At 40.6% G+C, this 18031-nt stretch overlaps 1 protein-coding gene across 4 annotated transcripts in view; it reads left to right on the top strand.

Annotated features, from left to right (window-relative positions):
* Nucleotides 1–972: 972 nt before the first annotated feature.
* rock2a (rho-associated, coiled-coil containing protein kinase 2a) overlaps nucleotides 973–18031 on the top strand; it is a 45659-nt gene continuing 28600 nt past the window's right edge. For 3 of the 4 annotated variants that reach the window (XM_014192160.2, XM_014192141.2, XM_014192150.2), the window contains exon 1: nucleotides 974–1790. In XM_014192160.2, coding sequence (XP_014047635.1) covers nucleotides 1692–1790 — 99 coding nt within the window. In that variant the 5' untranslated portion in view covers nucleotides 974–1691. Of the gene's footprint in view, nucleotides 1791–18031 lie in introns of all 4 variants that reach the window. The other variant, XM_014192157.2, reaches the window with a different exon arrangement.

The following is an 18031-nucleotide window of genomic DNA, read 5'->3' as shown; positions in this document are numbered from 1 at the left end:
ACTGTGCATCACAGAACACTTGGGGTGGCAATCAGCAAAAAGTCTGCACCAGCCTACACAGCATCGAGACTGGTGCAACCACAGTGGCATATTGATACTCTACTGCAGGTATGTACAGTAGATGCCTGTGGCTATGGCGCCATCCTATGGCGCTTTCATCACTGTGCACTACCCACCTTAATAGCCCACCAGCAGGGGTCCCCCTTCCCATTGCTGAATACATCAGCCCCTCCTGTAACAAACCATGGGGGTTTCACATCCACCTGAGCTGCTACATGCATTGGCATAAACACAATGTACAAAAACAACACCACACATAGATTATAATTACTGGGAGCAACGTCATCATCGACATCGATGGACGGACATAAGCAACAGTACATTGTAGTATGTGTAGGCCTACAGTATGTCTACTGCAATAGTGTGATGCTGACCAATTAAACATAGAATTGTAGCTACCTTAGTACAACACCTGGCAAGCTGTCAAGAGGTTTAAATGTCTTGTTGCAATGTGTTCGATTGATAGTCGCAGGGACATTTGGAGGGACGCCTGTTCAAGTCCCAGTTGGCTAGCCCCCCAAATTGTTACACTGGTGTCAGAAGTCGGATGGCGCTGCTGGGAGGCCAGATGTTACATTTAAATCCAACAACTAATATTCAGACATCTATTAACTTGCAGCTATGATATCATCTGGAAGTAGCATACTTGTTGCACACTTCATGACCATTGCACACAGCCATCAAAACGTTACTATTATAACAATATCAAGAGATGGTGGGGCATAAGTGGAAAGAATGTGTCAATCAGGTGAATCATTACTGAGTGTGGAGAATGTATTTGTAAAACTTTAGGAGAGTAGTCATCACATAGCTCTATTATTCATCATGATGCAGCTTCCCACATTGAACAGCAGCTTGATTTGAGGAGACAGAAAAGGCTTATGGGTAAATGAGGCGGCTGTGTCTGCATGTTGATGTCAGAGGAGGGAGGAGAGATCTAGCTCTGGAAGTGGAGTATGTACGAGGAATCCACGGTGGCTAACTGCAGTTAGACATTCCGACAACCCTTAGTTTTTCCGTCATGCAGGGATACATACCGAAATAGTTCTGTAGTGTAGGAGAAGAGCTGATTGTATAACGTTTTTAAACTGTTCATCGCTCAAGCTATTTTGTAGAACGCCATACTCTGTCAATTTGCCTATGACAGTGATGCAATTACAAAATCCATGTAATTTGAGTGTTTCAAATGTTGGATTTTAAACACTTTCGACTGTTTTGGAAACACATTTTTTTAAATTTAAGCAAAGCACATCGGAGCGCCCAAAAAGAGAAGGGAGGGGGGCAAGAAAACGCCCTGTTGCTGAATGTTCTTAAAATTGTAACTTCATCGCGGTGTGGATCACAGAGAGCAGTCATATGGAATATGGTACTATAAATATCTATCTTGATTTGCGTTCAACGAAATCTCCGGACTAATTGGCAAGTTTGCGGAGCTGCGCTTCTCCGTTTATGGTGGATTATTATTTTTTTCAACATTGTGGATACTGCAATTCCGAGGCGATTATAGAAGGAGGCTGCTAGGCCCACGGCCATTGCCCAAGAACAAAAAGACTTTTCCCCATGTAAACCCAAACAGTTCTCATAAGGCTCGTCTTATATGTAAAAGAAACGGGCATTAATCAATCGCAAAAATGTCACTTGGTGCAGAGAGAAGGATGGAAAACCGGTTGAAAAAGCTGGAGGCCATGATCAAAGATCCAAGATCTGCGATAAACTTGGAAAGTTTACTCGTAAGTCTGCTAATATTTTATTAATTATTAATAGGGCCTATTCTGTTTCCCTTCGCGCACTTTGAAGCAACCAACATGATGCATTGTAGCAGTAGACTTCTTACGCCATTTAACCAATATGTATCAATTTTGATGTTGCCGATGTCGACATTGTAGCCAAATCCTATCATTCGCTGGCTGCGCGGTGTTGGGCAAGGTTTAGCTAACTTCCTCACCACCAAGCCTTTCATGATTCAGGTCAACATTCTATTCAGAAAGAATAGGCCTGTTACACTATATTTAGAGTAACAACAATTCTAAACACATCGTTATTATTTAGCATTAAGTTGTCACCTATAACAGCATCATGTGTAGCCTATCCTGTGACAATGTGTATATGTTAATAGTTCCTGATTCAAATGCTCATTTCTGCCTGACTTAAAATTCCATGCAATTCAACATCGGGATTCCAGGCAACATAGGCCTATGTAAGGGTATAAGGATCGAAAATAGTTGAGCCATATGTTTTGTAGTGATATATGAGGGCATCTGATGCAACAGACAACACAGCTGTAGGCTAACTGCATTAAATCTGTTTGAAGATTATTGGAACATTTGCATAGCCCTGTAGGTTAGTCTACTTCTATGGAAACGTTTCTTCCGGTCAAGTCCCTGAACGATCTCCCGCCTGGCAAGGGATTGGCCCACTGACTTGTATGGGATATGCGCCACATTGTCATGTTTGGCACCAGACGGGTACCAACGGCATGTCACGCGCGCTTGTCTACAAATTGATGCGTTGTAGTAACTGCCAAAGAGAGGAGTGGGTTTTCGCCCCAAGTCAACTGTTTAAAAGGATAATAATAATAAGTTAACGTTTTGGGAGTGTTTACCCATACAGGCCTGCTCACTGCTGTGGAATGTCGAGAGGACTGTCATCTGTTTATAGGCCTGAAAACATTCTGCATAAACCTATTGTGATAGCCTAATAGTTGGTCCAGCCTGAAATAGCCACACCAAGATCATAAACACTCATGATTTACACATTCAGGATTTGAAGTGTTTCCTGGTGAAGCTCCCCCAGACACTATTAAAAAAATGTCAAGCAGTTTCTGAACCCGGAGTTCAACTTCTTCAGTACCAGTTGAATGAAGAATCCATCTGTTAAAAAGTGCATAATGGGTCTACTTTATATGCAGTGACTGAATCCTCAGCTGAAAAGTGTTTATTTCCTGGGAATGAGTAGGAGATAGATATCAAAGCTCGATGACTGTTCTAGACTGAAGTTGAGTGGGAGGAGTGCGTAGGACTGAACAGGCAGTATCCTCCCAAGCCATTTTTGGCCTACTCTCGCTTTCTGTTATTGTCTGCTATGAAGAAGGCACATAGGCAAGCATCAGGCATTGCAATAATGTAGTCAGACCTGTTTCTACATGCTCTCACATTCAGACCTTTCCTGATATAACTTACATTGTTCACTTTAAAAATATTGCCTAATGATGAACACACACACATACTTAGTCATCGACATCCATTAACACCTATAACAGCTGCTTAAATATAATTATCCTGGATAAGGCACTTGTTGCCTCAGCAGAACAATGCCTGGGCCTTTTTTTATGTCCTTACTTCCTGTAAACGTTTTTCTTCCTGTACGCTTCTTGTTTTGCACAATGTACAGATGAGATAATAGTCTAAAATAGAGAGTAGGCCTTAAACATGTCCCTGGAGTGTTTCAGGAATGTCAAGCTGCTCTTCAAAGGGGATTTCTTATCACAGGGCCATCCCTGATGTGATCTGATGCAGTGTAGGACTGACTACCACTTGAAATTAGGCCCACACTCAGTGGAATGCAGCCTGGGATCTGTCAGTTACCCCACCAAGGTTTCACTACACAACTGAGCAGTGTGAATCTTATGAATGACTGAAGGATTGTTGACTTGAATGTGTTTAATGTGTGTAATAGAATGAAGAATGCAGTGTTTCAAAGCATTTAAATGGAATGTATTTGAATGGGTACTAGTGAATTGTGATAGGAGGGAACTCATCAGAGGAGTGTGTGTGTAGACTGTAGTTTGGGCTACATTGCTGACCTGTCTGGTACTGCAGCAGACTGACTAAGGTCTCCTGGAAAGCTCAGGAATGAGATGGCATTCATTCTGACAACTCAGAATGTGAACTGGATCAGATGGCCTGCCTTTAACAGGCAGCTGAGAGAGTGAGGTGTGTTCAGTACAGGTTCAGGGGCGGGTAACGCACACCAGCCAACAGGATCTGATCTGCAGTGTTGTTTTATTCTTCTCTCTCTGGCACTTTCACATTGATCCATTAATGTTACTTATTTTTGCTTTATTGGATGGAATGCACTTAGTGTTTTATAGTGTTCAAAGGAAATGTTGAACTTTGATTAGCTATATGTTTTTACTATTTCAATAAAAATTGTGCTTGAGATATTTCATGAGCTGAGTACATTGCTGGCTAGTGTCAAAAATCCTGCCCAGTTGGCATATTTTGCGATGTCAGCTAAGTTGATAGTCATTTTCACCTGCAAAACTGTGTAGTAAAGTAACATTCCTGTATTCTGTTGCTCCTTCTCCTATACTGCTATCTAATATAATCCCAGGGCACACCCTTTTAATTTCAGGAGTGCTCTGTATCAGCTTAGACACGTTATACTGTATCATGGAGGCTTGAAGTAAAACATCACTGATGGCAGTATTTTTCCCCAGGCCCCAGCCCTACTGATCCCCTTTATTTGGCAGAGCACCAGTGCTGACTGGGTACTGTTTTCAGTCACCAGCATCAGCCACTGTACTTGTGCATGTGGTATTAAAAGATGAAACTTAAACGGCCACTCGGGGCTAGCAGCATGAAAGAGAGGTCATTTCTTGAGGTAGGCCTAACTAGGCACACTTGATTGCAGCCTTTTCGCTGTCCTCAAGGAAATGACCTCATTGAGTAAATAGTTGGACTTATATATGGGTCTCAAAGTCCCTCTGAATTGCTGCACTTTCCCCTTTCACTATTCTCTTTATCTAACTGCACCTCTCCTCTCTCACTGGCTCAAAAGGAATGTTTGATTTGAGTTTCAAAGCCAGATTCACACCAGTAACTTATTTATATTCTGATATTAGAGTTTCATTGTTGTCAAAGGAACATATATACGATTGTTTCATTTGTTTGTTTCTATATGCACCTACAGTGGGTATCACAAGGATTCACCCACCTTGGATTTCTTCACATTTTGTGTTACAATGGATTTAAGTGCCTCTTTTTTTGTCAAGTTCTACACAATACTCTGTCAATGTGTTTTTATTATATAAAAAATGAAACACTAATATACCTTGATTACATAAGTATTCACCCCCCTGAATCAATACATATTTGAAACACCTTTGGAAGCAATTATACTAGTGATTATTTTTGGGTAAGTCTCTTAAGAACTTTGCACACCTGTATAACACAATATTTGTATCTTATTCTTTAAGTGCTGTCAAGTTGCTGGGGGTCATGGCTAGAAAGCAATTTTAAACTCTTCCCATAGATTTTCAAGCAGACTTCAGTCAAAACTATAACTTGGCCACTCAGGATCATTCACTGTCTTCTTGGTAAGCAACTCCGGTGTAGATTTGGCATTGTGTTGTAGGTTAATGTTCTGCTGAAAGGTGAATTCCTCTCCCTGTGTCTGGTGTAAAGAAGACTGAAGCAGGTTTTCCTCTAGGAATTTGCCTGTGCTTAGGTCCATTCTGTTTCTCTTTATTCTGAAAAACTCCCAAGTCTTTGCCGACATCAAGCATACCCATACCATGATGCAGCCACCACCATGCTTGAAAATAAGGAGGCAGATACTCAGTGATGTGTTGTTGGATTTTCCCCAAACAAACGCTTTGCCTTTAGGCCAAAAAGTGTAATCCTTCGCTGTGTTTTCTTGCCGTATAACTTTAGTGCCTTGTTGCATAGATTATGCATGTTTTGGGAATATATGTATGTATGTGTATATATTTACAGTACCAGTCAAAAGTTTGGACACACCTACTCATTCCAGGGTTTTTCTTTATTTTGACTATTTTCTACATTATTGTATAACAGTGAAGACATCAACTATGAAATAACACACATGGAATCATGTAGTAACCAAAAAAGTGTTAAACAAATCAAAATATATTTTATATTTGAGATTCTTCAAAGTAGCCACTCTTTACCTTGATGACAGCTTTGCACAATCTTCGCATTCTCTCAACCAGCTGCATGAGGTAGTCACCTGGAATGCATTTCAATTAACAGGTGTGCCTTGTTAAAAGTTGATTTGTGTAATTTCTTTCCTTAATGCATTTAAGCCAATCAGTTGTGTTGTGACAAGGTAGGGGTGGTATACAGACGATAGCCCTATTTGGTAAAAGACCAAATCCATATTATGGAAAGAACAGCTCAAATAAGCAAAGAGAAACGAAAGTTCATCATTACTTTAAAACAGGAAGGTCAGTCAATACAGAAAAATGTCAAGAACTTTCAAAGTTTCTTAAAGTGCAGTCACAAAAATCATCAAGCACTATGATGTAACTAGCTCTCATGAGGACCGCCACAGGAAAAGAAGACCCAGAGTTACCTCTGCTGCAGAGGATAAGTTCATTAGAGTTACCAGCCTCAGAAATTGCAGCCCAAATAAATGTTTCACAGAGTTCAAGTAACAGACACCTCTCAACATCAACTGTTCAGAGGAGACTTTGTGAATCAGGCCTTCATGGTCAAATTGCTGCAGAGAAACCACTACTATAGGACACCAATAATAATAAGAGACTTGCTTGTGCCAAGAAACACGAGTAATGGACATGAGACCAGTGGAAATCTGTCTTTTGGTCTGATGAGTCCAAATGTGAGATTTTGGTTCCAAATGCTGTATCTTAGTGAGACAAGGAGTGTATGACTGGACGATCTCCACATGTGTGGTTCCCACCGTGAAGCATGGAGGAGGAGGTGTGATGGTGTGGGGTGCTTTGCTTGTGACTCTGTCTGTGATTTATTTAGAATTCAAGGCAGCATGGCTACCACAGCATTCTGCAGCGATACACCATCCCATCTGGTTTGAACTTAGTAGGACCATCATTTGTTTTTCAACAGGACAATGACCCAAAACACACCTCCAGGCTGTGTAAGGGCTATTTGACCAAGGAGAGCGATGGAGTGCTGCATCAGATGCCCTTGCCTCCACAATCAATCCAACCTCAACCCAACTGAGATGGGTTTTGGATGAGTTGGACCACAGAATGAAGGAAAAGCAGCCAGCCAACAAGTGCTCAGCATATATGGGAACTCCTGCAAGACTGTTGGAAAAGCATTCCTCATGAAGCTGGTTGAGAGAATGCCAAGAGTGTGCAAAGCTCTCTTCAAGACAAAGGGTGGCTACTTTGAAGAATCTAAAATCTATTTTGATTTGTTGAACACTTTTTTGGTTACTACATGATTCCATATGTGTTATTTATTCGTTTTGATATATTCACTATTACTCTACAATGTAGAAATGGTACAAATAAAGCAAATCCCTTGAATGAGTAGGTGTGTCCAAACTTTTGACCGGTACTGTATATTGTTCTTTTCACTGTCATTTAGGTCATTATTGTGGAGTAACTGCAATGTTCTTGATCCATCCTCAGTTTTCTCCCATCACAGTCAATTAACTCTGTAGCTGTTTTAAAATCACCATTGGCCTCATAGTGACATCCCTCAGCAGTTTCCTTCCTTTCCTACTGTTCAGTTCAGAAGGACGACTGTATCCTTGTTGTCTTGGTGGTTTAATACATCATTTAAACTTTACCATGCTTAAAGATATATTCAATGTCTGATTTGTTATTGTTACCGATCTACTAATCACTGCCCTTCTTTGAGGCTTTGGAAAAGCTCCCTGGTCTTTGTAGTTGAATATGTGCTTCAAACTCAGTACTTGACTAACGGAAGTGGTAGTCATTAAAAAAGTCATGTCAATCTCTATTTCAAAATGAGTCCATTATTTTGTGATTTGTTAAGCCACATTTTACTCCTGAACTAATTTAGGCTTATGCAACAACTATATTTTAGTTATTTAATTTGTATTCATTTGTAAACCTTTGTAAAATGTTATTTTCACTTTGACATTATGGAGTATTTTGTGTAGCACAATGACAAAAAAAATCACAATTAGATCCATTTAAATTCCATTTTGTAATGCAACAAAATGTGAACAAATCCATGGGGGGTGAAAACTTATGATGCCCACTGTATACATCATTGTTAGATAACCATTGATATCATTATTGCAGCCAGAATAGACAGCTGATGGTCATTTCCATGTAAAAGGACCCCTGAGCACCAACATGTGAAGTTTGTAGGAAAATGTCAAATGAAAGCTGAGTCAAAATATATATTTTATTAAAGTGTATATATACATTTTTCAAGCATTTCCCATCCTAAAAATTAGGATTAAGCAAAGGCTTTGATTTCAGGTCCAACAGATGGAAAAGGGGTCTTAGAAAACATCCAGAAAAAGTCTTGAAAGGTATTATTAATACATCAAAACACAATAATGTTGAAGTGAAGACCCCTGCCAACTAATATCAACACGTATTTAGTTTCGGAGAAATTATTCTGCCTTCTGTTAGTTTTTTAAAGAAACATTGCCTTGTGCCTTGAGAATTACGTTTGCAAAAAACCCACATACCTTTTAAGATATTAGAAAATATCTCTCTATCATGGGAAGGAGGATAACACAAGTTCACAGAAGTAACAAGTGAAGGTAGACCTATCAATTAGTGTTTTTGATATCGATTTTGTTTATGAATTATTAAGTGATTAATAAAAAATACGTAATTATGTTATCAAATCAGTAACATAATTTCCCCAAATTTAGTAATGTCATTTTGGCTATTGAATTGGCTACAAGTTTGGACAGCGTACATGAGTTGAGTACACTATAATGTACTATACTGAACTATACTCTGCTGTGCTGAACTCTACTCTACTGTTCTGTGCTGTACTTTGTCCAAACTTGTGAAACATAGACGTGTATCATTGGTTCAGATTTGGGCTGGTCCAAGAAAATGTGGTCTTGTTTTTCCGTTGGTCTTGTTTAGTTTTTTTGCAATTCCGTTACTGGGTGTAAATCCACTTCACTTAGTGTAGTTTAATACCCAAAAGAGATTTGATCAAAGTGAATATGCCATGTCATACCTGACACCCCATTCTTTCTGCAGACATAGTTGAATCTTCATTCAGAGCAGATATTGTTTTGGGAAAACGTGGACACACACTGAGGGAGATTTTAATTATGTTGCCAAAATGTATATCTGCACAGTTCTTCCAGTAAATGTTTTTATAAAATGTGAGGGTGTACGTTTAAAAAAAAAAAAATATATATATATATATATATATATATATATATATATATATATATATATATATATATATATATATATATAGTTGTATGGTTTCTTAAACTTTTAAATCAATGTTTTTTGTTTGGCATACATTTTAAGTGAGAAATCTGAGTCTCAGCGCAATTCCATTATCGTGGAATTGTCCTGGTATGATATAGAACTATTTTTTTCAATTCTTACGTCTCAAATGTGACAGCCAAACTAGACACAGCTCAATTTCAAGCTTCCACTGTGAGTGACAACTTGCAAATTATGGAATTATATAAATGATTAGTCACTTCTCACTGTCGCTGTGAAGCATGCGGAGCACTCCGTCTGGCAAGAGAGACTAAAAAACGGTTGACGTCAAGCTGAACTCTCAACATCTCAATTCCCTGTAGCTCAGTTGGTAGCGCATGGTGTGTGCAACGCCAGGGTTGTGGGTTCGATTCCCACGGGGGGCCAGCGCAGAAAAAATAAAAAAGAATGTATGAAATGTATGCCTTCACTACTGTAAGTCGCTCTGGATAAGAGCATCTGATAAATGACTAAAATGTAAATGTGTCAAAGTACATTGGTTACACTAGTCCAGTGGTTCCCAAACTCCTTATAGTCCCGTACCCCTTTTAAACATTCAACCTCAGCTGCATACCCCATCTAGCACCAGTGTCAGCGCACTCTGAAATGTTGTTTTTTGCCATCATTGTAAGCCTGCCACACACACACTATAAAATAAATTTATTAAACATAAGAATGAGAGTGAGTTTTTGTCACAACCCAACTCGTGGGAAGTGACAAAGAGCTCTTATAGGACCAGGGCACAAATAATAATAATCAATCAATTTGCTCTTTATTTAACCATCTTACATATAAAACCTTATTTGTTCATCAAATTGTGAATAACTCTCCACAGGTTAATGAGAAGGGTGTGCTTGAAAGGATGCACATACCTCTGCAGTGTTGGGTTGTATTGGAGAGAGTCTCTGTTTAAATCTTTTTCCACACACAGTCTGTGCTTGTATTTAGTTTTCATGCTAGTGAGGGCGAGTCCTCTCTCATAGGTACGTGGTTGCAAAGGGCATCAGTGTCTTAACAGCACAATTTGCGAAGGCAGGATACTCTGAGCGCAGCCCATCCAGAAATCTGGCAGTGGCTTCTGATCAAAATACATTTTTACAGAACTGCTTGTTGCAATTTCGATGAGGCTCTCTTGTTCAGATATTGGTAAGTGGACTGGAGGCAGGGCATGAAAGGGATAACGAATCCAGTTGTTTGTGTCATCCGTTTCAGGAAAGTACCTGCGTAATTGTGTACACAACTCACTCAGGTGCTTCGCAATATCACATTTGACATTGTCCAGTAGCTTGAGTTAATTTGCACACAAAAAATCATACAATGATGGAAAGACCTGTGTGTTGTCCTTGTTAATGCAGACAGAGAAGAGCTCCAAGTTCTTAATCATAGCCTCAATTTTGTCCAGCACATTGAATATAGTTGGAGAGTCCATGTAATCCTAGATTCAGATCATTCAGGTGAGAAAAAACATCACCCAGATAGGCCAGTCGTATGAGAAACTCGTCATCATGCAAGCAGTCAGACAAGTGAAAATGATGGTCAGTAAACAAAACTTTAAACTCGTCTCTCAATTACAAAAAACATGTCAATACTTTGCCTATTGATAACCAGCGCACTCCTGTATGTTGTAAAAGCATTACATGGTCGCTGCCCATATCACTGCATAGTGCAGAAAATACACGAGAGTTCAGGGGCCTTGCTTTAACAAAGTTAACCACTTTCACTGTAGTGTCCAAAACGCCTTTCAAGCTGTCAGGCATTCCCTTGGCAGAAAGAGCCTCCCGGTGGATGCTGCAGTGTACCAAGTGGCGTTGGGAGCAACTGCTTGCATGCATGTTACCACTCCACTATGTCTCCCTGTCATGGCTTTTGCACCATCAGTACAGATACCAAGATGAGCAGCAGCTACGTTTGGCTACATACGGACCGTTAGTCGAATTCCCGCGAGAGCGTAACGGTTAATGTGATTGGATGTTCATTATTTGACTAGGCTACCTGTATTTGACATTGTGTTGTTATATGAACACTAGATGGTATAATTTTATTTTTGGCAGTGAAACGACACTACTCAGGCAAGGATAAAAACCTCAGCCAAATGTATAGCCCAGTTGGAAAATATAAATGGACTGTTTGAAAATGTGAAGATTTTTTTTTTAAACATATATATATATATATATATATATATATATATATATATATACTATACATACATACATACATACATACATACATACATACATACAGTCGTGGCCAAAAGTTTTGAGTGACACAAATATTAATTTTCACAAAGTCTGCTGCCTCAGTTTGTATGATGGCAATTTTCATATACTCCAGAATGTTATGAAGCGTGATCAGATGAATTGCAATTAATTGCAAAGTCCCTCTTTGCCATGCAAATGAATTGAATCCCCAAAAAACATTTCCACTGCATTTCAGCCCTGCCACAAAAGGACCAGCTGACATCATGTCAGTGATTCTCTCGTTAACACAGGTGTGAGTGTTGACGAGGACAAGGCTGGAGATCACTCTGTCATGCTGATTGAATTCGAATAACAGACTGGAAGCTTCAAAAGGAGGGTGGTGTTTGGAATCATTGTTCTTCCTCTGTCAATCATGGTTACCTGCAAGGAAACACGTGCCGTCATCATTGCTTTGCACAAAAAGACTTCACAAGCAAGGATATTGCTGCCAGTAAGATTGCACCTAAATCAACCATTTATCGGATCATCAAGAACTTCAAGGAGAGCGGTTCAATTGTTGTGAAGAAGGCTTCAGAGCGCCCAAGAAAGTCCAGTAAGCGTCAGGACCGTCTCCTAAAGTTGATTCAGCTGTGGGATCGGGGCACCACCAGTACAGAATCAGGAATGGCAGCAGGCAGGTGTGAGTGCATCTGCACGCACAGTGAGGCGAAGACTTTTGGAGGATGGCCTGGTGTCAAGAAGGGCAGCAAAGAAGCCACTTCTCTCCAGGAAAAACATCAGGGACAGACTGATATTCTGCAAAAGGTTCAGGGATTGGAATGCTGAGGACTGGGGTAAAGTCATTTTTCTCTGATGAATCCCCTTTCCGATTGTTTGGGGCATCCGGGAAAAAAGCTTGTCCGGAGAAGATGAGGTGAGCGCTACCATCAGTCCTGTGTCATGCCAACAGTAAAGCATCCTGAGACCATTCATGTGTGGGGTTTCTTCTCAGCCAAGGGAGTGGGCTCAAGTGCCTTTGGCACTTATGAAATGCTTGTAATTATACTTCAGTATTCCATAGTAACATCTGACAAAAATATTTAAAGACACTGAAGCAGCAAACTTTAATATTTGTGTCATTCTCAAAACTATTTTTATGTGAATCACATTTTTATTTGGCGTACCCCCGACGGCATTGCAATGTCTATCAAACTTCTCTCTGGTGCTGTGAGACAGGCACTTTAAATGTCTGTTGGAGGTTTCATCTAATTCTCGTTAAAATATGCAGATGCCCTAGAAAGTCCATATACTGTTTGTATGTATTCACTGACGTACTGCCAGTGCAACTACCGCTGCGTTACTATTAGTTGCCTGCTTGTTTTGATTATTTATATATGTGGGTTCATTTGAGTGGAACCACACTCATGGCAATGGCACCATTGATTTCTGGGTCTGTACTTTTGTATGGTCTGAGTTTAGCATTGGCTGGCATAGGTGGTGCCATCTGAAGGAAGTATTATCATCAATGGGCTTTGTTTGATTATTGAATAGATTTGGGTAATTGATTGGGTAAATGTTTAGTAGCAGACTGCAATTCTCCCTTCTCTTTGCTGTAGCGCCATGTTATGGTTAGTGCTAACAAGAAGATGACTTTATTGATTGATAATTAGGATTGTTTCTGTGGATAGGAGACACATTGTTTGAATTGATGTGTTGAAGTTTGTTTACTTTGTTCAAGATTAATGGTAGAGTGTTATCTAGGGGCCAACATCACAGTGAAGCCGTTGCAAAGCACAGAACTTGGAGGCTCTTACCCCAGCAGATCGCTAAGATGAAGTTACACTTCTGTAAGTGGTGTAAAATATGAATCCACTTCTCATGATCTGAGGACCAGGTTTAATCTCTGCTTGTATTTGTTTCCACATTCATTTCTCTTTTGACTCTCCTCTCCCTTTCTCTGCCCTGTCCCCTCTCCCTTTCCCTTCTTCCTCTCTTTCCTTCTCTCTCTCTCCTCTTGTCTCCAGTTGTGGGGGAAATTCAGTCTTCCATGGCACTTCTGCTCAGCTCCAGCTGTGCTCTGACTTGGAGGAGGCAGATTTTCTGTCCGATTTGTCTCTAAATGTGACCGCTCTGCTCACTAGCAGCACTGGGTGCGATGTGCCAGTGGGGAGAAACACTGCCATATATGGCAGTGTGATGGTGGCCAGGGCCAAGTTGTGCAAAACAACCCTGCACACCTCCTCTCTTGAGACAGCCTCTCCCTCTCCTCCCCTATTCCTTCTCCTACATTCTCTCTGTTAGCAGCGGAAGTCCCGGCTCCTGTGCAGAATGTTAGTTAGTTTGCACTGGTCATGCAAATGTAGCGCAAGTGTATTCTGTAATCGTAGGCCAAGGGGCTAAGCTTACGACCGGAAGTAGTTAGTGTTGGATCATTTTAGTTTGCCTTGTTTGGTGTAGCTAAAGTTTCAGTCCTTCAGTCCATCCTGTCAGATTTGAAATGCAATGGCCCAGTAGACTTAGCCCTTTACAGGTGGATCTCTGTGCTTCATTTTGAATGAATGCTGGCTACTCATTGTATAAAATGCCAACAGTGTTTGGTTCAGAAGCACCTAGGTCTCTAGCTAAAGCAAGTACGATTTAATTTGGTGGTGAAACACCTCTCTTAACACTGCTAACAGACCTGTGTGGGAGAATTCTGTGAATGTGCTATAATGTATTACTGTGTGTGGGGGGAGGGGTGGAGGCAGACTCTATTTTCATGCATGACAACATGTCAGCAACGGGAGTAGAAGGTACTTTGGAGAAGCGATCCGCCTACTCATTCACCATTCTATCCATCTGACTTCAAGCATCACCTCTTCATGACAACCTCCTGGGTAGAGACCGCTTCCCACAGACACAGAAACGCTGTGCATGCACACGCTCACATAAACACATGCACACTCCTACATACAAAGCAGTGAGCCATCATCACACCAACTCTATGTACATTATCACCCTTAGTCAAATCACCTATGGAAAAATACATAATATACTTGATGAATAAGTCCACAACACATCTACGGGTTAATTTCTCTCATGCTCCATTTCTCTGACGTCCAGCACATCTGTTCAAAAACAGAACATATCAGGCAAGACATCCATCAGCAGTTAGACAAAACACAGACGTGGTGCTTGTCCGTTTCCCTCCATTGGTCACAGTACAACATGGGGCCCTTGCCATTTGTGAGACTCTGGCTCTGGCTGTTCCAGTATTTTAGAGTTATGGGCTCTGCCTGGCATACCCCTCACTTTGCCTGGGCTCCGGCTCCACTTCTCCCAGCAACTATTTTTAAACGTCTGGAATTTGATCAAAACATTAGCTTTTTACTCAAGCCTTTTAAAGTCCAAAGGCTGTTTTCTGTTTCGCACGCCTGGAGATGGGATTGTTGATAGGGAGGAGGGTTTGGGAAATGGAGAGAGGAGGTTCCCTGTTGGAGTCAGGTCTGTTGCTATTGGTTTAACTAATAAGAATTTGTTCTTAATTGATACAATGAAATAAAGGCGTCATATGAAATGGATCATAATAATGAACTGCATTACTCATAATAATTAATAATACTTGTAATAATAATACTTGAATCAGAAACCTTTTTTCCCCTTCATTGATTTTTTTGCCTTTGCTTGTGACAGGAAAGTCACACAAAGATAATACCAATAGGCGAGAGTGGAGTAAGTTGAGACAATCTTGTTTCTAGAAAACCATACACAAAATTTATAATTTTACCAATTATTTAGGAAGAGGTCATAATTTAATGGAGTCTGAAGGAAGAAACCACATGGAAAAAGTGGTAAGTTAGGTCCAAAAATCAGATTTTCTCCAAGTCAAATGAATTGAATGTGTTATACATCAGTTGGGGTCCCTATAAGCTTCAATATGGGGCGGCAGCGTAGCCTAGTGGTTAGAGTGTTAGACTAGTAACCGAAAGGTTGCAAGTTTGAATCCCCCAGCTGACAAGGTACAAATCTGTCGTTCTACCCCTGAACAAGTCAGTTAACCCACGGTTCCTAGGCTGTCATTGAAAATAAGAATTTGTTCATAACTGACTTGCCTAGTTAATAAAGGTAAAATAAATAAAAATATGAGGTCTTAAACCTAGCATGAAAGTGCATCCTTGCAGCTGTGTGGGCTCATATTGTTGAAATGTTTGCCTTTGGGCAATGACCATGGGGTAAGTTGAGCAAATTGGTGTTTTCTTCCCACACGTAATGCAAGGCATTATTGCTGGTATATGCGGTAACAACAGGGCCTGGCCTACGTTAAAAGTTTGTTCTTAAATTGTTTTGTACGAAGTGTTTGTAAGGTGTTAAGCATGTGTTAAAATATGCTTAAAATCATGAAAAGACAAATAAGTGATTGTTGAATTGTTTGGGAAATAAAAATAGACATGGTTTTAAAAAGGTAGTGGTAACTGGTAATACATGGTAAAAAAAGGCAACAATTTAAAAGATATTAGTAAGGGAATCTGTCAATTAAAATAAATAAATTATGCCCTAATCTATGGATTTCACATGACTGAGAAATCAGATATGCACAGATACCTTAAAAAAAAGGTAGGGCCGTGGATCAGAAAACCAGTCAGTATCTGGTGTGACCATCATTTGCCTCATGCAGCGCAACACTTCTTTGCATGGAGTTGATCAGGCTGTTGATTGTGGAATGTTGTCCTACTCCACTTCGATGGCTGTGTGAAGTTGCTGGATATTGGCGGGAACTGGAACACGCTGTAGTACACGTTGATCCAGGGCATCCCAAACATGCTCAATGGGTGTGGGTGACATGTCTGGTGAGTATGCAGGCCATGGAAGAACTGGGATATTTTTCAGCTTCCAGGAATTGTGTGCATGCATTATCATGCTGAAACATGAGATGATGGCAGAAAAGTGGTGCATGCGTATGTATTCACCCCCTTTGCTATGAAGCCCCAATATAAGATCTGGTGCAACCAATTACCTTCAGAAGTCACATAATTAGTTAGATTGCACACAGGTGGACTTTATTTAAGTGTCACATAAGCTGTCACATGATCTCAGTATATATATACACCTGTTCTGAAAGGCCCCAGAGTCTGTAACACCACTAAGCAAGGGGCACCACCAAGCATGCGGCACTATGAAGACCAAGGTGCTCTCCAAACAGGTCAGGGAGAAAGTTGTGGAGAAGTACAGATCAGGGTTGGGTTAAAAAAAATATCCGAAACTTTGAACATCCCACGGAGCACCATTAAATCCATCATTAAAAAAATTGAAAGAATATGGCACCACAACAAACCTGCCAAGAGAGCGCCGCCCACCAAAACTCACTGACCAGGCAAAGAGGACATTAATCGGAGAGGAAACAAAGAGACCAAAGATTACCCTGAAGGAGCTGCAAAGCTCCACAGTGGAGATGGGAGTATCTGTCCATATGACCACTTTAAGCCGTACCCTCCACAGAGCTGGGCTTTACGGAAGAGTGGCCAGAAAAAAAATAAGCAAACATGTTTGGTGTTCGCCAAAAGGCATGTGGGAGACTCCCCAAACATATGGAAGAAGGTACTCTGGTCAGATACTGAAGCTTTTTGGCCATCAAGGAAAACGCTATGTCTGGCGCAAACCCAACACCTCTCATCAACCCGAGAACACCATCCCCACAGTGAAGCATGGTGGTGGCAGCATCATGCTGTGGGGATGTTTATCATTGGCAGGGACTGGGAAACTGGTCAGAATTGAAGGAATGATGGATGGTGCTAAATACAGGGAAATTCTTGAGGGGAAACCTGTTTCAGTCTTCCAGAAATTTGAGACTAGGACGGAGGTTCACCTTCCAGCAGGACAATGACCCTAAGCATACTGCTAAAGCAACACTCGAGTTCTTTAAGTGGAAACATTTAAATGTCTTGGATTGGCCTAGTCAAAGCCCAGACCTCAATCCAATTGAAAATATGTGGTATGACTTAAAGATTGCTGTACACCAACGGAACTCATCCAACTTGAAGGAGCTGGAGCAGTTTTGCCTTGAAGAATGGGCAAAGATCCCAGTGGCTAGATGTGCCAAGCTTATAGAGACATACCCCAAGAGACACACAGCTGTAATTGCTGCAAAAGGTGGATCTACAAAGTATTGACTTTGGGGGGGTGAATAGTTATGCACGCTCAAGTTTTCTGTTTTTTTTGTCTTATGTTTGTTTGTCTTTGTTTCACAAGAAAAAATATTAAGCATCTTTAAAATGGTAGGCATGTTGTGTAAATCAAATGATACAAACCCCCCCCAAAATCAATTTTAATTCCCGGTTGTAAGGCAACAAATTAGGAAAAATGACAAGGGGGGTGGATACTTTCGCAAGCCACTGTACTGCCAAATTCTCAAAAGCGATGTTGGAGGCAGCTTACGTTAGAGAAATGAACATAAAATTACCTGGCAAGAGCTCTGGGGGACATTCCTGCAGTCAGCATGCCAATTGCAAGCTCCCTCAACTTGAGACATCTGTGGCATTGTGTTGTGTGATACAACTGAACATTTTAGTGGCCTTTTATTGTCCCCAGCACAAGGTGCACCTGTAAATGATCATGCTGTTTAATCAGCTTCTTGATATGCCGCACC

Source organism: Salmo salar, chromosome ssa01 (assembly GCF_905237065.1).
Source record: "Salmo salar chromosome ssa01, Ssal_v3.1, whole genome shotgun sequence".
NCBI classification, from domain to species: Eukaryota; Metazoa; Chordata; class Actinopteri; order Salmoniformes; family Salmonidae; genus Salmo; species Salmo salar.
This window is presented reverse-complemented; position numbering and strand designations above follow the sequence as displayed.